This window comes from Phyllopteryx taeniolatus, chromosome 6 (genome assembly GCF_024500385.1).
Source record: "Phyllopteryx taeniolatus isolate TA_2022b chromosome 6, UOR_Ptae_1.2, whole genome shotgun sequence".
NCBI classification, from domain to species: Eukaryota; Metazoa; Chordata; class Actinopteri; order Syngnathiformes; family Syngnathidae; genus Phyllopteryx; species Phyllopteryx taeniolatus.
The window spans coordinates 1,215,905-1,238,802 of NC_084507.1; the positions used below are offsets into that span (position 1 = coordinate 1,215,905).

General features: G+C 43.4%; 1 protein-coding gene across 1 annotated transcript in view; it reads left to right on the plus strand.

The window, feature by feature from the left end:
- The first annotated feature begins 3,481 nt into the window (after positions 1–3,481).
- osbpl10b (oxysterol binding protein-like 10b) overlaps positions 3,482–22,898 on the plus strand; it is a 64,456-nt gene continuing 45,039 nt past the window's right edge. Inside the window, 5 exon segments of the mRNA XM_061777025.1 lie at positions 3,482–3,831; positions 13,277–13,455; positions 13,556–13,635; positions 21,397–21,489; positions 21,709–22,027. Of these exon segments, the coding sequence (XP_061633009.1) occupies positions 3,635–3,831; positions 13,277–13,455; positions 13,556–13,635; positions 21,397–21,489; positions 21,709–22,027 (868 nt within the window). The 5' untranslated portion in view covers positions 3,482–3,634.

The following is a 22,898-nucleotide window of genomic DNA, read 5'->3' on the forward strand; positions in this document are numbered from 1 at the left end:
GCCAGCCTCCACTCGAAAAGTAGCAGTCAAGCCAGCCGCCCCTAATTTTGTTCATACTAGGCATTACGGTAATCGGTCGCCAACTCGCGGCGAAGCCACCTTCAAAATAAAAGCTTCCCAATAATACGGACGTCAGTGCTCTTCGGTTTAGGAATGCAACCAGCAAAGTTAATTTGAATCTTGAAATACATTACATACATACATACATACATTTAAAAAAATACTTTATTTGATATCTTAGGACAAATAAATGGTAATGGGCTCCACTTATATAGCGCTTTATCTACATCATCACAGTGCCCAAAGCGCTTTACAAAGCCTCACATTCACACACACATTCATAAACCAATGGGCGAACTGGTCTGGTGTTGTGATAACTAGGAGATTTTTTTTAAAGAATTTTTGAAATCCGTGATCATGTCAGTGAAATACACCAATTTCAGTGGACTTTTATTTTGAAATGCCACATCAGATTTTGATGGGACCTCTTTTGTTGCAGACCTGGGGTGGTGTAGTGTCCCCCAGAACTGGTCTGGTGTTGTGATAACAATGAGATTTTTTTTAAAGAATTTTTGAAATCCGTGATCATGGCAGTGAAATACACCAATTTCAGTGGACTTTTATTTTGAAATGCCACATCAGATTTTGATGGGACCTCTTTTGTTGGAGACCTGGGGGGTGTAGTGTCCCCCAGAAATGGACTGGTGTTTTGATAACTAAGATATATTTTTTAAAGAATTTTTGAAATCCGTGATCATGACAATGAAATATACCAATTTCAGTGGACCTTTATTTTGAAATGCCACATCAGATTTTGATGGGACCTTTTTTGTTGGAGACCTGGGGTGGTGTAGTGTCCCCCAGAACTGGACTGGTGTTGTGATAACTAAGATATATTTTTTAAAGAATTTTTGAAATCCGTGATCATGACAATGAAATATACCAATTTCAGTGGACCTTTATTTTGAAATGCCACATCAGACTTTGATGGGATCTTTTTTGTTGGAGACCTGGGGTGGTGTAGTGTCCCCCAGAACTGGTCTGGTCTTGTGATAACTAGGAGATTTTTTTTATGAATTTTTTAAATCCGTGAACATGACAGTGAAATATACCAATTTCAGTGGACTTTTATTTTGAAATGCCACATCAGATTTTGATGGGACCTCTTTTGTTGGAGACCTGGGGTGGTGTAGTGTCCCCCAGAACTGGTCTGGTGTTGTGACAACTAGGAGATTTTTTTGAAGAATTTTTGAAATCCGTGATCATGGCAGTGAAATACACCAATTTCAGTGGACTTTTATTTTGAAATGCCACATCAGATTTTGATGGGACCTCTTTTGTTGCAGACCTGGGGTGGTGTAGTGTCCCCCAGAACTGGTCTGGTGTTGTGATAACTAGGAGATTTTGTCTTAAAGAATTTTTGAGATCCGTGAACATGACAGTGAAATACACCAATTTCAGTTGACTTTTATTTTGAAATGCCACATCAGATTTTGATGGGACCTCTTTTGTTGGAGACCTGGGGTGGTGTAGTGTCCCCCAGAACTGGTCTGGTGTTGTGATAACTAGGAGATTTTTTTTTTATGAATTTTTGAAATCTGTGAACATGACAGTGAAATATACCAATTTCAGTGGACTTTTATTTTGAAATGCCACATCAGATTTCAATGGGACCTCTTTTGTTGGAGACCTGGGGTGGTGTAGTGTCCCCCAGAACTGGTCTGGTGTTGTGATAACTAGGAGATTTTTTGAAATCCGTGATCATGGCAGTGAAATACACCAATTTCAGTGGACTTTTATTTTGAAATGCCACATCAGATTTTGATGGGACCTCTTTTGTTGCAGACCTGGGTTGGTGTAGTGTCCCCCAGAACTGGTCTGGTGTTGTGATAACTAGGAGATTTATTTTTAAAGAATTTTTGAGATCCGTGAACATGACAGTGAAATACACCAATTTCAGTGGACTTTTATTTTGAAATGCCACATCAGATTTTGATGGGACCTCTTTTGTTGGAGACCTGGGGTGGTGTAGTGTCCCCCAGAACTGGTCTGGTGTTGTGATAACTCGGAGATTTTTTTTTTATGAATTTTTGAAATCCGTGAACATGACAGTGAAATATACCAATTTCAGTGGACTTTTATTTTGAAATGCCACATCAGATTTTGATGGGACCTCTTTTGTTGGAGACCTGGGGTGGTGTCGTGTCCCCCAGAACTAGTCTGGTGTTGTGATAACTAAGAGATTTTTTTTTTAAGAATTTTTGTAATCCGTGATCATGACAGTGAAATATACCAATTTCAAGAGTCTTTTATTTTGAAATGCCACATCAGATTTTGATGGGATCTCTTTTGTTGCAGACCTGGGGCGGTGTAGTGTCCCCCAGAACTGGACCGGTGTTGTGATATCTCATTAAAAAGATTTAACAGATTTTTTCAGTCAGGGGTAATGAAAGCAACATATGCAGTTTTCAGAGATTTTTATTTTGAAATACAATATCAGATCTTCATCAAACCTCTTTTCGCGGAGTCCTTAGTGGTCTGTCACACAGATCTGGACTTGTCTTGCGATACCAATGGGATTATGTTGGGGTGGCTTTGGCTCAGTAGGTAGAACAGGTTGGAATCCCTGCTACGACTGTCCGCATGTCGAAGTTTCCTTGGGCAAGACACATAACCCTAATTTGCTCCCAGTGGGCATGGCAGCGCCTTGCACGGCAGCAGTCGCCCATTGGTTTATGAATGTGTGTGTGAATAAACTTTGTAAAGTCTTTGTAAAGCGCTTTGGGCACTGTGATGATGTAGATAAAGCGCTATATAAGTGCAGTCCATTGCCATTTATTTTTCCTAAGATATCAAATGAAGTAATTTTTTTTAATGTATGTATGTATGTAATGTATCTCAAGATTCAAATTAACTTTGCTGGTTGCATTCCTTAACCGAAGAGCACTGACGTCCGTATTATTGGGAAGCTTTTATTTTGAAGGTGGCTTTCGCCGCGAGTTGGCGACCTATTACCGTAATGCCTAGTATGAACAAAATTAGGGGCGGCTGGCTTGACTGCTACTTTTCGAGTGGAGGCTGGCTTGACCGCAGTAAATATAGGTTCCATATTACATAACAATGCCCCCCCTTTTTAAAAAAAATAATAATAACAATGCTGACAACTTGCTATCAAGATACTTAAAACTACTACTGTGTAACATGCTTTTCCATTCAAAAGCACAACCCTAAATTCAACCTTTAGATATTTTCCTTACAATGCAATTTAATATTCCCCCAAGCCCCCGAGTTAAAACCCAGTTTACCATGCCGTAATGTGACGAATAATGAATACCCAGTGACTTGTAGGGGGGAGGATTCCGGGCTGGGGGGGAGTAACCAACCCGGGATTTCCAAATTTAAAAAACCACAAAAACGTCACCACAGAAGGAGGGAGGATGATGACAGCTCCGGAGTAAATAAGTCAGTATCTCTTCAGTGTCAACACTGTCAGGAAGCAGTAACGCTCCACTTGTACACTTTGTCTCAAAATCTCATCATCACTGCATCAATTGCTAAAAGCTGCAGTGAATCGTTGAGGAACAATCTCTTCATGCTCCTTATGTGTCTCTCACAAACACTTTAGCACGGCAGCATGAGCCGCCGGTCCGTTGGTCACGAGAGCCCCACGAGATATCCCCACAAGAGGCAAGAACAACGAGTTGGACCACCTGGTTCCGAGTCTGGGGACAATGGTGCAGGGTCATCGCCGAATAAAACAGTCCGCAACAAACAGCATCTGGAGGGGGTCCTGAAGAAGTACACTAATCTATTGCAGGGATGGCAGAACAGGTAAGTGAAATGCAGTATAATTTTTTGTACAATTTTTGTTGCATGACATTGATAGTTTGACTTCAATTGCAACCCTACTTTCTTTTTGGAGCTATATAGTTTGTGCAAATGTCATGGCTTTTTACAAAGTGTTACAGAGGTAACGAGGTTACATGACCATTGCCAAGCGTTTTAATAGTCAATGTTTGATATCAGATGGCTGCTCAAGAAATTTAAAATAATATAGTGGCATTAGTCATTTGCAAGATCCAGGATTTATTCTCTTTTATAACACTGAAAATTAGTCATTTTCATTAATTGTCCATTAAATTCAACATTACCCATGACCCTGAAGAGGACAAGCGGTATAGAAAATAGATGGATGAAAACAATGCAATACAATTTTAGTCATATTTTGCTACATGTGTAGTGATAATGTTAGTTGAGTGAGGGTCAAGAGATGGGGTACACCCTGGCAGGGGCGGACTGGCAGAAAAATGTGGCCCGGGAGTCGTCGACAGACTGGTTCAGTTCATGCGCGCTGTGGGGAGCCAGTTAGCCGGCAACACAAATTTCATGTAACCTGATGATTTAAAAAACTAATAATTTGACACTCTTTTGGACCCATAATTCATCCATCCATCCATCCATCCATTTTCTGAGCCGCTTCTCCTCACTAGGATCGCGGGCGTGCTGGAGCCTATCCCAGCTATCATCGGGCAGGAGGCGGGGTACTGGTTGCCAGCCAATCGCAGGGCACATACAAAGAAACAACCATTCACACTCACATTCACACCTACGGGCAATTTAGATTTGTCAATTAACCTACCACGCATGTTTCTGGGATGTGGGAGGAAACCAGAGTGCCCGGAGAAAACCCACGCAGGCATAGGGAGAACATGCAAACTCCACACAGGCGGGGCCGGGGATTGACCCCCCCCCCCCTGAACTGTGAGGCAGACGCTCTAACCAGTCGCCCACCGTGCCGCCCCCATAATTCATGGAGTAGTTAATAACCACAAAACAAGACAATGACCCAAAGCACATGCTAAAATAACAAAGGAGTGGCTTCAGAAAAACTCTGTGACTGTTCTTGAATGGCCCAGCCAGAGCCCTGACTTAAACCCAATTGAGCATCTCTGGAGAGACCTGAAAATGACTGTCCATCAACGTTCACCATCCAACCTGACAGAACTGGAGAGGATCTGCAAGGAGGAATTGCAGAGGATCCCCCAGGTGTGAAAAACTTGTTGTATCATTCCCAAAAAGACACATGGCTGTATTAGCTCAAAAGGGTGCTTCTACTAAATACTGAGCAAATGGTCTGAATACTTACGGCTGTGTGATATTTCAGTTTTTCTTTTTGACTAAATCTGCAAAAATTTCAACAACTCAGTTTTTTTTCTATCAATATGGGGTGCTGTGTGTACATTAATGGAGAAAGAAAAATACTTAAATGATTGTAGCAACTGGCTGCAATATAAAAAAAAGAGTGAAAAATTTAAGGGGGTCTAAATTCTTTCCGTACCCACAGTAGACATGAATTTCATCCCATGCTATGATGTCCATTGTGCAAACAGACAGAGTGATTAAAAAATATTAAATACAGTCAGCTGATCATGAATCGATTGACAGTTTTTACCTTGAAGGTTGTGCATAGCCTCTGGATTCTGCATAGACAGTCGATTCAGACTCTGAAGCTGAGAGCATCTGTGTGCCACTCCCCAACTGCGCTGGCACCTGCAAATTAGAGCTCATGTTACATCGCAACGCACCCTATAAACGTTTTGTGGGCTGATGACGTACACTCATTCCGTCCCATACAGTGAGATTGACTTTTTCCCGCTTTTATAAAAAAAAAAATAATCCTTGAATCCGAATTCAATGATCATGGCTGTATTAGCTCAAAAGCTCAACAAAATAATGAGCAAAAGGTCTGAATACTTACGGCTGTGTGATATTTCAGTTTGTCTTCTTTAATAAATCTGCCAAAATTTGAACAATTCAATGTTTTTCTGTCAACATGGGGTTGTGTGTACATTAAAGAGGAAAAACAGGAACTTAAATGATTTTAGCAAATGGCTGCAATATAACAAAGACTGAAAAATTTAAGGAGTCTGAATACGTTCCGTACCCACTGTAAGTATGAATGTATGGATGGATGGATCAATGCATGCATGTATGTATTGTAGCATATATTGCCGTTTGGATAAAACATAATTTATTTCAGAAATACATTTGTCGACGCAGCGACGCCTGCGTTGCTTCCGGTTTAGCCTGATTTGACGCTTAGCGTTATAAATCAAGCTATTTTGTCTCATAAAGGGTACCACGTCGCCCTTTTATACGTATAAAATTTAGGAGAAAGCGACGACAAAACTTTTGTCAGTCTCATAATCTAAAGGTTGCTAAATTTTATGTTCTAGATGACAGAAGACAAACTGAAAACACAAGGACACAACAAAGAGTGGAATTTTATAGAATATTTAATGAAATCCACGAGGGATCTATAGGGAAACACAAAGAGGCTAACTACAGGAAGAAAATAACACTAATGCTGGTGAAAGCAAAAGATAGGCACAGAAAAAGGGAAATAGAATACCGTTGAAAGTTGAAAACGTGAGCTTTTAATACGTCCAGTCCGGACGAGAGAGGGAGGGGACAAAGTTGGGATTTTGTGTGACGCTAGTAATTTCCCCTAAATTATTAATAGGCACTAATATTGTACATCCTAGCAACACTTGTTGTGGTACTCACAATCGTAGATCAGCTGGTCGGTGGGCCTGGTCGTTCTCCGGACATCTCAGGAGGAAAACGAAGCAGGTTTGGTTGAAAAAGGGAAAAAGATGCAGACAAATAAAAACAAAAACAAAAGATGCGGAAGAGGAAAAATTGTTGTTTGTCACGCCTTGTTGGGAGAGTATGACCATGTCTCTCCCCGCCTGTTTCCGGGATCCGCTAGCAAGTTCAGAGAACGCATGTTGGGAGTGTATCTGGTAGCTCAGCAGTTCTGGAGGCTTAGGAGCGGTGATCTCCGGAGGCTTGGGAGCCGGATCTCCATCCCCAAGGCTCACCTTTGCCGAGCCGTGTGTTTGAACAAAAGAAAGGGGTGGAGGGAGGGGCGGCGGCACGGCATCGGCGCGCCGAGGAAAAAGAAGAGAGCCAGAACCGAAAGAGGAGAGACACAAAAGAGAGCGAGTAGGCGGGAGTCAGAGGTTAAATACCCAGGCGGCGTGTCTCAGAGGACTTTGTACTCTTTACTCAGAGATCAAGCATATAGAATGATTGTATAAACTTTAGTCTTGGCACATCAACTGCTTATGGTTCAATCACAATTCATGCTGCTTGGCTTCAAACCAAGACAAACAGTTCTCAACATCTCGCAGCCGCACCTGTAAAGTTGACACACTGACACAGACATCAAGGCATACATTTGGAATATTTCTGCAGAGTTTGTGATATATGAAAACGGACATTTTATCTTCAGTTAAAAACAACTTTGAATGTTAGTTCACAGGTTGGAGTACTCTCAAACGCCAGTGGGTGGCCCCTTGTGTGCATGTTTGAATATTAAGCAAATAGTTCATCGCTGTATTTGCGTTCCATTGTTGAGCTCTCCCAGCTTTGTCGTTATCTGCAAAAGAAGGAAAGGAGTCTTTTTGAAGACGGGAATCACGATTTGACGGGAAGCTGCTAATGAGTTTAAGGTCCAGTCGGCATCTGCTAGTGGTTTGCTCGAACAGCAAGGCCGCAGGGCAGAATGCAGCTTATCAAGGGGGGAGGTTTTGGTTTTGTATGTATGTATGTATGTATGTATGTATAATATGTTGACAGAACTTATTGCCATGCTGTACGATGGTTCTTCTTCTTCTTTTCCTTTTGGCTTGTCCCTTTAGGGGTCGCCACAGGGCGTCATCCTTTTCCATGTAAGCCTATCTCCTGCATCCTCCTCTCGAACACCAACTGCCCACATGTCTTCCCTCACGACATCCATCAACCTTCTCTTTGGTCTTCCTCTAGCTCTCTTGCCTGGCAGCTCCATCCTCATTATCCTTCTACCAATATACTCACTATTTCTCCTCTGGACGTGAACAAACCATTGAAGTCTGCTCTCTCTAACTTTGTCTCCAAAACATCGAACCTCGGCTGTCCCTCTGATGAGCTCATTTCTAATTTTATCCAACCTGGTCACTCCGAGAGCCAACCTCAACATCTTCATTTCCGCCACCTCTAGCTCTGCTTCCTGTTGTCTCTTCAGTGCCACTGTCTCTAATCCGTGCATCATGGCTGGCCTCACCACTGTTTTATAAACTTTGCCCTTCATCCTAGCAGAGACTCTTCTGTCACATAACACACCTGACACCTTCCTCCACCCGTTCCAACCTGCTTGGACCCGTTTCTTCACTTCCTGACCACACTCACCATTGCTCTGGACGGTTGATCCCAAGTATTTAAATTCCTCCACCCTTGCTATCTCTTCTCCCTGTAGCCTCACTCTTCCCCCATCACCCGTCTCATTCATGCACATATATTCTGTCATTCCTCTGCTTTCCAGTGCATGCCTCCATCTTTCTAATTGTTCCTCCACCTGCTCCCTGCTTTCACTGCAGATTACAATGTCACCTGCAAACATCTTGGTCCACGGGGATTTCAGTCTAACCTCATCTGTCAGCCTATCCATCACCACTGCAAACAGGAAGGGGCTCAGGGCTGATCCCTGATGCAGTCCCACCTCCACCTTAAATTCGTCTGTCACACCTACAGCACACCTCACCGCTGTTCTGCTGCCCTCGTACATGTCCTGTATTATTCAGTGGCAGAGAAGACTCCAGACTTCCGCATGCAGTACCACAGTTCCTCTCTGGGTACTTTGTCATACGCTTTCTCTAGATCTACAAAGACACATTGAGCTCCTTCTGACCTTCTCTGTACTTTTACATCAACATCCTCAAGGCAAATAATGCATCTGTGGTGCTCTTTCTAGGCATGAAACCATACTGTTGCTCGCAAATACTCACTTCTGTCCTGAGTCTAGCCTCCACTACTCTTTCGCACAACTTCATTGTGTGGCTCATCAACTTTATTCCTCTATAGTTCCCACAGCTCTGCACATCACCCTTGTTCTTAAAAATGGGCACCAGCACACTTTTCCTCCATTCCTCAGGCATCTTCTCACGCGCTAGAATTCTATTGAACAAGCTGGTCAAAAACTCGACAGCCACCTCTCCTAGATGCTTCCATACCTCACAGGAATGTCATCAGGACCAACTGCCTTTCCATTTTTCATCCTCTTTAATGCCTTTCTAACTCCCTTACTTACTAATCATTGCCACTTCTTGGTCCACCACACTTGCCTCTTCTACTCTCCCTTCTCTCTCATTTTCCTCATTCATCAACTCCTCAAAGTATTCTTTCCATCTATCTAGCACACTACTTGCACCAGTCAACATATTTCCATCTCTGTCCTTAATCACCCTAACCTGCTGCACATCCTTCCCATCTCTATCCTTCTGTCTGGCCAGCCTGTATAGATCCTTTTCTCCTTCTTTAGTGTCCAACCTGCCATACATGTCATCATATGCCTCTTGTTTGGCCTTTTACACCTCTGCCTTTGCCCTGTGTCGCATCACAATGTATTGCTTTCGCCTCTCCTCGGTCCTCTCAGTGTCCCACTTCTTAGCTAACCTTTTTCCTTGTATGATTTCCTGTACTGTATGGTTCCACCTTCCAAGTCTCCTTCTCTCCTTTCCTGTCAGAAGATACACCAAGTACTCTTCTGCCTGCCTCTCTGATCACCTTGGCTGCAGTGGTCCAGTCTTCTGGAAGCTCCTCCCGTCCACCGAGAGCCTGTATCACCTCTTCCCGAAAAGCTGCACAACACTCGTCCTGTCTCAGCTTCAACCACATGGTTCTCTGCTCTGTCTTTGTCTTCCTAATTTTCCTCCCCACCACCAGAGTCATCTTACACACCACCATCCTATGCTGTCTACCCTCACTCTCCCCTACCACTACCTTACAGTCGGTAACCTCCTTCAGATTACATCGTCTGCACAAGATGTAATCCACCTGCGTGCTTCTACCTCCGCTCTTGTAGGTCACCTTATGTTCGTGCCTCTTCTGGAAAAACGTGTTCACTACAGCCATTTGCATCCTTGTTGCAAAGTCTACCACCATCTGTCCCTCCAAGTTCCTTTCCTGGATGCTGTACTTACCCATCACTTCTTCATCACCCCTATTTCCTTCACCAACATGTCCATTACAATCTGCACCAATTACGACTCTTTCTCTGTCTGGGATGCTCAGAACTACTTCGTCTAGCTCCTTCCAGAATTTCTCTTTCACCTCTAGGTCACATCCTACTTGTGAGGCATAGCTACTAATCACATTACACATAACACCCTCAATTTCAAGTTTCAGCCTCATCACTTGATGTGATACTCTTTTCACCTCCAAGACATTCTGAGGCAACTCTTCCTTTAAAATAACCCCGACTCCATTTATCTTCCCATCTACACCATGGAAAAATAATTTAAACCCTGCCCCTAAACTTCTAGCCTTACTGCCTTTCCACCTGGTCTCCTGTACACACAATATATCAACCTTTCTCCTAATCATCATGTCAACCAACTCCCGAGATTTTCCTGTCATAGTCCCAACATTCAAAGTCCCCACATTCAGTTCTAGGCTCTGTGCTTTCATCTTCTCTTTCTGCCGAAGAACCCGCTTTCCACCTCTTCTTCTTCGACTTCGACCCACAGTAGCTGAATTTCCAACGGCGCCCTGCAGGTTGACAGCGCCGGTGGCAGACGTTGTTAACCCGCGCCACGACCGATCCGGTATGGAATTCTTTGGATGAACGCTCATATTTGTTTGGCCAAGCTTTAAGCCGGATGCCCTTCCTGACACAACCCTCTGCATTTATCCGGGCTTGGGACCAGCCTACAGTTTGCACTGGCTTGTGCCCCCCATAGGGCTGCATTCCATGCTGTACGATGGTTGATGTGTATTTATAATTATAATTGTGGTATTTATAATTATAATTGTGGTTGAACTGCAAATTGTGCAATCTAGACTTCAGCTGTTCTATTGTTTTTTTTTTCATGCCTTGAAAATAAGTTAATCATTATTGCAGTAAATAATCGATCTTTCCATGTTTTGATCATACAGTACTTCAAGGCATTCATACTGAATCTCGCAGACAAGCTCAGTTATCCACATCTTTCACACCTCTATGTCCTTAAATAGATTACATTAATTACCAATGCAGTGATGTTGCACTAAATGATTATGCTGAACCATACCATGCACTGCTTCTGATGAACAAAGGAGCAAGTTATTGATACATACTGATGTACAGTGTGCTTCTAGATTTAAGCCTGTTTTTGTCACTGTTACATCCTTTCACCTGTCTTTTGCGCATTCTTTTTATTTATTTTTTTATTTTTTATTTTTTGGAGGATCTGTATCCCTTTTATGCCGGGACAGTTTTACTGTGCCACAGTGGAGTTTTTAAGCTGCCACTGTGGTTCTTTGTATTCTGTTGGATTTGTATTGAAAATTCAGTTGGACAGAACACAGTTTTATAGGGGAGTTCTTTGCCCCAAAACCGGCCTCTCGGAGGAGGCCACAGGGTCCATCCACCAACCGGCATTGACGTACTGCATCCGGGTCCAACGCCCGCAACCCCCAGACCCCACACCATTCCCCCAAGAAACCCTGAATATGTGTGTGTGCCCGAATGTGATTAGTGAAAAAATATATTCAGTGAATGGTGTGAGTGTGTGCTAAGTGAGTGATTAAGAGGCATGGCTTCTGCAGGCGGGGCCCATCCGGCGGGACAACCACAGGGAGAAAGGAACACCTCACCCACCGCCACAGTACCGCCACCTGAACACCCCCAGCCAGCGCATGCTACCCACCCCAGAGTGCTGGAGATGGACCTGCCCCCAGAACAGGCAGTGACAAAACCCCACAGCAGCCCCCACGGTCTGCAGGAAATCCCCCGCCCCACACGAGAAGAGGGGGAAGCGACCGCAGCCGGACGCAAGGACCTGAGAGAAGAGGAGGAAGCAAGCCCGAGGAGCGACAGGGGGCCCCACCATCCCCCACCAGCAGCCAGAACGGGGAACCAAGGTGGACGGCAGTTTGCACCACCCTAGCCCCCATGGAACATGAGCGAATCCACCAAGAGGGCACCCGGGAGGCTCATCCAGTTAACATCCCAGACCCCCCCCCCTCAGAAGGCCGGGAAGGAGCAAAGAAAATCCCGGCCCCACAAGCACAAGAAGACAAGCTCCCCAATCCATGCATTTGCCTTTTCATCGTGCAAATCAGTCTAAAGGGTGAGAAAGAGAACAAGTTAATAAAAAAATTTAAAAACAGAAATAAAACAACAACAAAGAATACAGAAGGCAAACCCTTACTATTATATTTACAATATATTGTTATTGTGAGATGGCATTCTACCCAGGCAGAGGAATCAAAGATATCAGTTCAGCATGCTGAAGAAGGATGACCAGCTCTGTAATTATGTAATTTTTTTTTCATTCTGCAGATATTTTTTCTATCCATCCATCCATTTTCTGTACCGCTTATCTTCACTAGGGTCACGGGCGTGCTGGAGCCTATCCCAGCTATCTTCGGGCGAGAGGCGGGGTACACCCTGAACTGGTCGCCAGCCAATCACAAGGCACATATAAACAAACAACCATTCGCACTCACATTTACACCTACGGACAATTTATAGTTTTCTAATGAAATGTATTCTATGATGATATATAACCAGTGATTAATATTGATAAATTAATTTTCCAGTTTAGTAAAATTGTTTTCTTGGCGAAACCTAACGCAAAACGTATTGACAGTGAATATTTATTTGGAAGGTCGATTATGCTTAAGTCACCAAGTATGTGCAATCTTGGGGAAAATGGAATTCTGCAGTTCAAAATATACAAGAGTTACTCCGTAACCGAAGTTCAAAAGCATTGAGTTGGTGTGCGTTCCCATATAGCATGAAAAAAGGTGTTTCATTAGTAGCTCTCATTTGTATTACTAGAAAAACTGCTTTGTGACTGTTGGAATAACTACTGGGTAAAATCATTTATTCTTAAATTGCTCATGAGGTCAAGAGTGAACTGAATTTTTTGAAAGTTTTGTTCTTTCCTCTCAATTTGAGAATGGTGACTAAGCAACACGAACATAATGGTGTTAAGTTTACACAATCAGTGTTGGTACTTTATGGCTTTGAGGTCAAAAACAAAAGTGTCAATCATTACAGTTTAAGATTATGATATGGTGTAAACTAAAGGGTCTCCAGGATGTTAATTGTATATCTTGTTGCGGAGGACTTTTAGTATCATTCAATTTAAAGATAGAATATCCCAATACATTACATTTGGTACTCAAAAAACCATAACCGCATTCAGTTTTTCCTCAGTCGTTCTTCTGACTTCTCTCACCCGTGCAGGTATTTTGTTCTTGACCCCATGGTTGGCCAGCTTGACTACTATCGAAATGAACACAGCAAAAGCCAGCGCCCCCCCAGAGGGTCATTGTCTCTACTTGGAGCATTGGTTGTCTCCTGTAGTGACTTTCCTTATATGTTTGCCATTCAGTCCTCGATTGGTGAATCCTATAAACTTAGAGGTAAGTGTGACATAAAACTGGATTTAGCAAAGACTTTCTATAAATAGATCCTTGCACGCAAAAGTTTTATTAGAGTTACAATTATTGTTGTCTCTTTCAGCATCAAATGCAGAGGAACAGGAGTTATGGATGACACAGCTACAGCTGTGTTCTCGAGTCCAGTGTGACAGGGGGGCTAAGGTATGCACACAAACAGACACGTACACATTTACGCACACGCATGCAAACACAGACACACACAATCGTTTAATCCACTGCTTAAATTCCGCATAGATGAGACGAATGTCTCTTTCCTGCTTCCTTATTGGATTAGGACTACTCCAAAATTTTTCTTACCCAGAGAGTTTAGCTTTTGAGACACATTGGAGCAAAATAGATTTCCACCCAGCTACTGTACTTGTTTATTATTTATTTTATTTAACCGTGATTTATCCAGGTAAGAACCCATTATTTTTTGCAATGTTGACCTGGTTGCAGACAGCAGAGTAAAACAAAGCAAAATAAAAGCAAATAAAAGTAAAAATACATAAACAACAAACTGTACAATGTGATATTGATATAGTTCCAAACTTGTAGGATAGAATTTGTTTTATTCAGCTTCTCAGAGCGTCTCCATCTCCTCCACTCAGGCATGTGAAGCAAATGTTTGAGCTCTCTAATGGTTTATCCTCCCTGACACCATTTCACTCTCACAGGTGTGTTAAAAGCAATGCATGCTCAGGGTTGTGATGTACAATGTAACCTGCTCTTGCTTAATGGACAACCAAAGTAATCCTCGCTCTTTGATGCTGTTGCTTTGTTTTCCATCTTCACCAAATGACTTGATGTCCTTTTGGTTTTCATCTCAGCCTGATCAGTCCTCTCCACACGCAGCTGTACCAGGAGGCTGATGTATTTAAGCACATCTTAGTGTGGTTCATTTGCTAATGTATGAACACGCACATGTACTCTGCTTAAATTGATAACCATGTGACTATTATCTAATCATATTCATACACGTACATTCGTCATGTCTTGTCATGTCAACCAGATGCTTCACTTTCACTGGCATTTTGCTCATAAATTCATTCCAACACTATTGTTTTTTTTTGGGTCTCCGTCCAACACTTAAGACTCAAGCCTTTTATTTGTAGCATTATACTTTTAATATAAAGAGTGAAATGTCTCATTTCCTATTGTTGATATACAACAGTAAACGCTATGATTTCTCCCAACCAATCAGTAAGGAAAGGTAATGATAATAGTAGAAAGGTCATCATTAAGAAGCTTTACTATACTGGTAATCATTATTAAATGGACTTAGAGTTAACAATTTCACAATATGTACAGCAATAATTATCTGGGGCTAAAATGTTTCTAAGTATTGCAATGAGGGCTATTTAGACCTCCATAGAGTGAATCTTTAACACAGAGTTAGTATAAAAGTGTCAATTTCATTTAAAAAAAACACCTTGGTTTTGTCATACGAGTGTCCAGAAAAGGCCCCTCTGACAGCTACTTCTGCTTGACCCAGTCTTGTATCCACTTTGTCAATATTTAGCTAAGACCACCTCCTTTCCTCTGATTGGTTGCCTCTGTGTAGAAGACCCACTTGCGAGAGCACGTGTTTGTTATGTTAACAGCTCTGGCTCGAGGTAGGTAGGTCATCCGGGAGTTTTGTATTGTGGGCCCACTGAAGAATGTCAGAGCGTGCTGAATTGGGCACAAAAATACGGTCTGGAGGTCCAGTCTTGGGATCCGGTGGGATTCTCTGAACCTTTTTTACCACTTTTTCAATCTCCCATGTGACTCCCCCAATGAAGCAAAAGAAAGAAAGGATGGGTTCTGGTTCTACTGGGCTGGAGGGGGATGAATGAATGCGAGAGAGGGCGTCAGGCTTGCCGTTGCGGGAACCAGGGCGGAAGGAGAGGCTAAAGTTGAAACGACTGAGAAATTGGGCCCAATGAGCTTTTCGGGGGTTCAAACGTTTGGCGGAACGGAGATGGGTGAGATTTTTCTGATCGGTCCATATAACAAAAGGAGAAACGGTCCCCTCCAGCCAATGCCTCCATTCTTCCAAGCCCCAGACAATGGCCAGCAGCTCACGATTCCCCACGTCGTAATTCCGTTCAAATGGGGAAAGGCGATGGGAAAAGAAGGCACAAGGATGTAATTTCTGGGATTCCGGGTCCCGCTGGGAGAGGACGGCCCCAGCTCCAATGTCAGAGGCGTCAACCTCAACAACAAACTGGAGGGAGGGGTCGGGTGTCTCAGGATGGAGTCACTGGCGAATAGCTCCTTAAGGTGTTCGAATGCTTGGGATGCAGCAGGGGTCCAATGGAATGGAGAGCTAGTGGAGGTGAGACTGGTGAGAAGAATTGCCACTTTGCTGTAATCGCAGATGAATCGACGGTAGAAGTTTGCAAAGCCTAGGAAACATTGCCGCTCTTTGCGAGTGGAAGGAATGGGCCAGTTGACGACTGCTTCAATTTATGCCGGGTCTGGTTGTAACTGTCCTTTGGCAATGATGTATCCCAAGAAGTGCACAGAGGAGAGATGGAATTCACACTTTTCCGGTTTCACAAAAAGGCGGTTCTCAAGTAGGCATTGGAGGACTTGGCGGACATGTTGGTGATGTTCCTCGCGGGAGAAGATGAGGATATCATCTAAGTAGACAAAGACGAACCGGTTGAGGAAATCACGGAGAACATCGTTGATGAGGGTTTGAAAAACTGCGGGGGCGTTGGTTAACCCAAAGGGCATGACAAGGTATTCAAAGTGTCCAAGGTGGGTATTGAAAGCAGTTTTCCATTTGTCCCCCTCTTTAATGCGGATGAGATGATATGCGTTGCGCAGGTCCAATTTGGTGAATATCTGGGCGTCGCAGAGGGGTTAAAATGAAGGGTCAATGAGGGGCAGCGGGGATTTATTTTTCACAGTGATGTTGTTGAGTCCCCGGTAGTCGATACAGGGGCGGAGAGTGGTATCTTTCTTTTCAACGCAAAATAATCCAGCCCCCAGGGGGGAAGAAGAGGGCCGGATGAGTTCAGAAGCAAGAGAGTTACGGATATAGTTTTGCATAGCCTTCTTCTCAGGGTGGGAAAGGTTGAAGAGACGACTGGAGGGGAGAGGGGCTCCCGGCAGGAGGCCGATAGCGCAGTCATAGGGGTGGTGGGGAAGTAGTGATATGGCAAGATCTTTACTGAACACTGGAGAGAGGTCGTCGTATTCTTGCGGCACCCGGGAAAGATCGATTGGTGTGGCAGGTAGCTGAGGTTTGCTGGAGGGCGGAATGGCCGAGAGAAGACAATGGGAGTGGCAGAAAGGACTCCACCCAGTGATAGACAGCTGGGTCCAATCAATGGCGGGGTTTTTTGAGTCAGGGGATTCTGAGGACTAATTGAGTCTCAGGGGAAGGAATGACAAAAAGTTGGATGGTTTTCTGGTAATTACCTGAGATTAGTAGTGTAAATGATGGCGTTTGTTGAGAGACCGGGGAGATGAGTCGTCCGTCCAGGGCAGTGACTTTCTTAGGGACCTGAAAGGTTTCGAGAGGTAGCCGGAGTTGACACGCCAAGCCCTCGTGAGTAAAGTTGTCGTCGGCGCCGGAGTCGATGAGGTTAGGAGCCGGAGTTTTGCAATCAAAGCCAAGGATAAACGAGGAAACGGTCATACGGGAGGGAGAGCTGGAAGAAGTGTTGTTCTGGCTCACCATGGCACTCTCCGTACGTGGGGAGCCCTCTCTTTTGGTTTTATGGAACATGTGGCGATGAAATGGCCTGGTTGTCCACAATAGATGCATAAACGTTGTCTGAAACGGAGCTGACGTTCCTGAGGGTCTAGTCTGGTCTTGCCGAGTTGTATGGGTTCCTCCAATGCAGTGGGTGGTGAGGAGGAGCTGGCCGGGAGTTCAGGATGCGGCGGAATAGCTAGCGGCGCTGTGCCCGTGGAGTGTGCTAAACTGCATGCTCTAATCCCTCTCTCTCTTGCTCTTTCCCGTAGGCGATTGTACAGTTTTATAGTTCTCGAAATTAATTCCTCGAGTGAAGTGTCCCTGGCTCACGAGAGGGTTGCCGGAGTGCATCTGGGAGGATATGAGAGATACTTGTTGTGAGAGGGAGTTTAAGGAGTCCATAATCTCATGGAGAGGTTTATCCTGTCTTCCAATGTGGGCGCCTTGGTGGGCGAGCGCTTCCCTCAACGCTTCCGGGTTTCCTGGTTCCATATTGTATTTTGTCACGGTTGGTCGTCATATGATATTGGACTGGACCCAAAAGCAGACGGAGGCGAAGCAAGTATATGAGTGGTTTATTTGGGGGTAGCTCAGGGGTAGGATATTCGAGGACTGATGGTCGTCCGTCGGAGCAAGGAACGTGCAGGAAGCGGGAGCATGGGGAGGTGGAAGAGCTTGGCGGCGTGGCTGGAGCGGACAGCGAGGCGGGATACACGGAAGGAACACTGGAGACTGAGAAGAACACAAGAGGATCAGTAAAATTGTGGGAAGTCAAGTAATCACACGAGAAGGAATCACTAGAGTTGGACTGTGTACCACGGACGAGCGTCAATACTCCGGCGCTGGATTCCTGGATCTGGCAGGCTTATATGCGGGCAGTGATGAGTGCTGATTGAGAACAGTTGGACAAACGAGGAGGTGATGATTGCTGGGGAGAGAGAAAAGGCGAGGCACAAATGTTACACTTGTTTGATGATCTTAAACATTAAAGTGGGGAATCTATGCATGTACGAATTTGAGGAGGGGGCCAATACTTTTTCACAATACTGTATTTCAGTGACAGTCCTGTTCTGTTTTAGTTCGTTCTTTAAATTTAGTCCACACATTTACCCATCCTTGTTTGCATTGATGAAGTGAGTCTGTTATTTGTGTGGGTGGGATGAATAAAATTCTATATTTTGCTACATCCAGGATTTTAACTGTGAATGTGTCTTAAAATCTCTCTCTTTCGCTGTCTTGTCACAGCACCGATGAGTCACCCTCCCCTGAGAATAGCACGTGTTGAGTGAGGCTGTGGGAGAGTGTGTGACAGTGTATGAAAAGACCTACTTCGACTTTGCCTCTGTTTGATCCAAACCACAGTTTATATTTCACTGCAATTCTTGTCTCTGTTCCACACAAGAGATGACAACTGTGTCCATGAATCTTTATCTGTAAGTGCTTTACAGGTCAAATATTATTTTGTGTTTAGGCTTTTTTGTATGTAGGAGTAGGATATACTGTATCTGAGTCACCGAAGCCTGTTCATTGTGTCTACCGGAAAGATTTTCCTGCTGAACACTGGTCGCAGTCATTTTTGGAAGATCAAATTTGGCCTTATTGTAACTGTATTTGACAACACGGACAAATAGTTTTTTTCAGACCCCTCAAATCGGTTCATGGTAAAATAAAAATAGAAACACGATCATAAAAACAACAATCCCAGTGCTGTAGATGGAAATAAAGAAAGAAGCATTGCAACCGAAAGGTAGGTTTAAAAATAAAACCAGTCCTTGAGTGGGGTATTTTTGTGAGCTGAAAGTGATGTCATGCTCAAATAGATCTCTAGACAGATGCCTGACCATGTACTGCACCATAAATAATGAAGTATTGAAGTTAATGAAGTATTTTGTGGACAAACAGAGGAGTATCAGTATTTGAGTTTACATGAAAGCACTTTGAACAACACTGGTCAAAAGCTTTGCATTTTAGCAATGCCTTGCTAAACATGACATGGAGATTACAATATTTCAGATTACATCTAAAACTGTTCCACTGTTGGGATTTATGCAGTAGATAGTGTATTACAATATTTCTCTTGGGACTAAACAAAGACAAATATATGCTCGTATAATTAATAATAATAATTAATAAGGTAGCACGACTGGTTAGCACATCTGCCTCACAGTTCTGAGGACCAGGTTTCAAATTCAGGCCTTGCCTGTGTGCAGTTTGCATGTTCTCCCCGTGCCTGCGTGGGTTTTCTCCGGGTACGCCGGTTTCCTCACACATCCCAAAAACATGCAGGATGGGTCGATTGAAGACTCTAAATTGCCTGTACGTGTGAATGTGAGTGCGAATTGTTGGTTGTTTATATGTGCCCTGCGATTGGCTGGCGACCAGTTCAGGGTGTACCCCGCCTCTCGCCCGAAGATAGCTGGGATAGGCTCCAGGATGCCTGCGACCCTAGTGAGGATAAGCAGTAAAGAAAATGGATGGAATTAATTAATTAACAGTGTAGACTAAGTACTACAATAGTAAAGTGGGTTTAAACTCTTGTTTATGATAAATGGAAAGTGTTGTGTCATCACTGTTGAAAGCACTTTATGGATGTATATGATTAGTATTCATCACAGTTCATCTCACATAGTCGTTAAATAAGATGATGTCCCAGTTGCGGTACTCGGAAGCCAATGCCACTCTTAATTATATTTTAGGGTCACAGGAAGCACTCATTATCTCTTCTCACACACACGTCTTCCTCACTGTCAATTACATCTGTTTGCCCGGGTTCATCATTGAGAGAATGGAAATATTTCTACTCTTGTATTACCTGTGCCGTGTTAAAAAGGATGTAGGAAGGAATACCTCTCTGATTTGATCACCGTTGGCCTGTTTGTCAGATAGAAGGACAGATTCTGTAAATGGGTGCCACGTAGACAACCTATCAAAACTATAAATTTTCTATTCCGCTTATCCTGTTCAGGGTTGTGGCGAGCTGGCGCCTATTGCAACTGACTTTAGGCGAAAGGTGGAGTACACCCTGGACTGGTCTATCACAGGGAACATAAAGAGAAAGTCACATTCACACCATCATGAACTAGGAACTGAACCCATGCTACCTGCACCAGATTAAGTTATTTAAACATTTAAACCTTGGCGGAAGTCGGTGTTTTTTTATGTGGTATTTTCTAACTCTTAGAAAGTTGTTTTATTCAATGTTGTCATAGTTGTTTTTGGATTAAGCACACTACTTTATGTACAGTGTCTCACGTTGTCTAGTCCGTCCAGTGATTTTTCTTCTGAGGGGAATCTCAATTATTAGTTAAAAAAGTCACCTATATTTTCTGTTTTTGTGGTCAGGGCAAAACCTTGTCTAATTTAAATAGTAGTGCTTTGCCACTATCTTGTGGCATTTTAGTGCCAAGGAACTATGGTGATGTGAGTTGAGGAGCCTCATGTTGTGTTTTGCCGCTCTTTTGGGGTATCTAACGGCAAGTATAAAAGTTTTTGGGGTGGGGGTTGTCAATAACTTACTATTTTTAGCTAGTCATGGCAGGACTCAGTCCCTACCCCCATGGAACGGACAGTATACTGTGCATTAAAATTATTTTGGAGCAGACAGTCCTTCCAAAGTATAACTTAGATCGTCTAATTTCATGTCTGTCCTTCACAGCAATCCGTAGAAAGGTTTGACATGAGTAATCTTTGCACCTGTTGGGAAATTTGACACGGTCTGTGCTTCTACCTGCAACCAAGGAATCCTTTTTTGTGAACGGTTAGATGTTTGCGGGCGGCACGGTGAGTGACTGGTTAGAGTGTCTGCCTCACAGTTCTGAGGACTGGGGTTCAATCCCTGGCCCTGCCTGTGTGGAGTTTGCATGTTCTCCCCGTGCCTGCGTGGGTTTTCTCTGTGTACTCCGGTTTCCTCCCACATCCCAAAAACATGCGTGGTAGGTTGATTGAAGACTAAATTGGCCGTAGGTATGAATCTGACTGCGAATGGTTGTTTGTTTATATGTGCCCTGCGATTGGCTGGCAACCAGTTCAGGGTATACCCCGTCTCCTGCCCGATGACAGCTGGGATAGGCTCCGGCACTACCCCCCCCCCCCCCCCCCCAACCCTTGTGAGGATAAGCAGCTCAGAAAATGGATGGATGGATAGATGTTTGCAACTACACATTCCACAAGCTGCTCATCGTTTGCAATGATTGTAAACTATCTTATCCGGTCTTTGGGTCTTTGTGTAGGGGATGACTGAGGCACAAGAGGAACAGAAGATCCTGGTCAACTCCAATGAATCTCTGCCCCCAAGAGCTGGACCACTCTCCTCTCTGAATGATGTAATAAACACCTTCAATACAATTCGATCACAGCCATAGCTACTTGCTCACACATACATTATAACAATTCAACCACCTTTATTGTTTTATATTAAAAACTTCCATTCTATAGACAACAAGAAATTATGATGATTATGAGTTAGATGTCGAACATGTGCCACTCAAAAATCTAAAAACATGCACATTTTCACCTTAGTTTTTTCCTTCCTCTTGCTCTAGGATTCACTCCTTTTCAAAGCTACTTCTGCAGCCACTTTGAGCTGCTTGGGAGAGTGCTTCACTTTACTACACCACAATGTTCAGACACACAACCAAAACCAGAACCATCATTCAATGAGTTTGAGTGAGACCGTCTCTGCACAAAGATTCAAGTCCTGGAATCAGCGTCGCAGCTTTAGCGTGAACCAGGTGGAACCCAGCAGCTTCAAATTGAGCAACCAAAGCCCAATTCACTCTGTTAGTGAGAACCAAAGTCCCAAACACTGCAACTACACTAGGGGACAAGAGAAGGACCACAACTACATCCAAGGTCATGCAGGTGAGCTGAGTGATGATAGTGGTCAGACTGTGTCTTTATAGAGAATGAAGGAAAACGTTAAACTTCAAATACTAATAAAAATTCAAAACTATATGGACCTGTGTGAAGCAGTAAACATAATGTGTGTACAATATATAATCCAGGACAGGGGACACACAATAAGAGGCTGTGAGGCCCTCATTCAAGTCCAACATCAGTGACATTTAACCTCACAAATGTTCTTTTGAATGAATGGACAAATGTTCCCACAGACACATGTTAACATCTTGTTAGAAGTCTTCCAACAATCAAGAGTGGAAGGTATAGCTTTTAGCTTTTAGCTGTAAAGAAAGGAGGAACTCCTTATTTGTCACCTAATTTAAGTTGGACAATAATGATACGAATTCACCACCAAGTTTGGTCTAACTCCCTTTTGAATCAGGGACAGTTTCACATCTTGTCATTAATCATGCTATGCTTAATTTATAAAGCACTTTAAACTCCAACAGGCCAAAGTGCTGTAGGCTACATTTCAAGTGCTTCAAAATAGAATAGAAGCAGATATATAATAAAATATGGATAGAAATGATTAAGCACAAGAACTACAAAAACTAGAAAAATTCAATAAAACCTAAAGAAATCTAAGATAAAATTAAACATAATGCGGTGAGGGAATACAGGTGGGTGTTAAGACAGGACTTTAAAATGGAGAGGGTAGAGTCCTGACCGATGTGCAAAGGCAATTAATTTCACATTTCAGGTCCTGCCCCGAGTATCCAGGCAGTTTTGTGCAGTATCAGCTTCCCAATGATCATGAACAGAATAAGTGATAGAAAATCAACAAACGGTTCTTCTCGTTGCCTAAAGCTTTAACATTCACGGACAGTGGTAA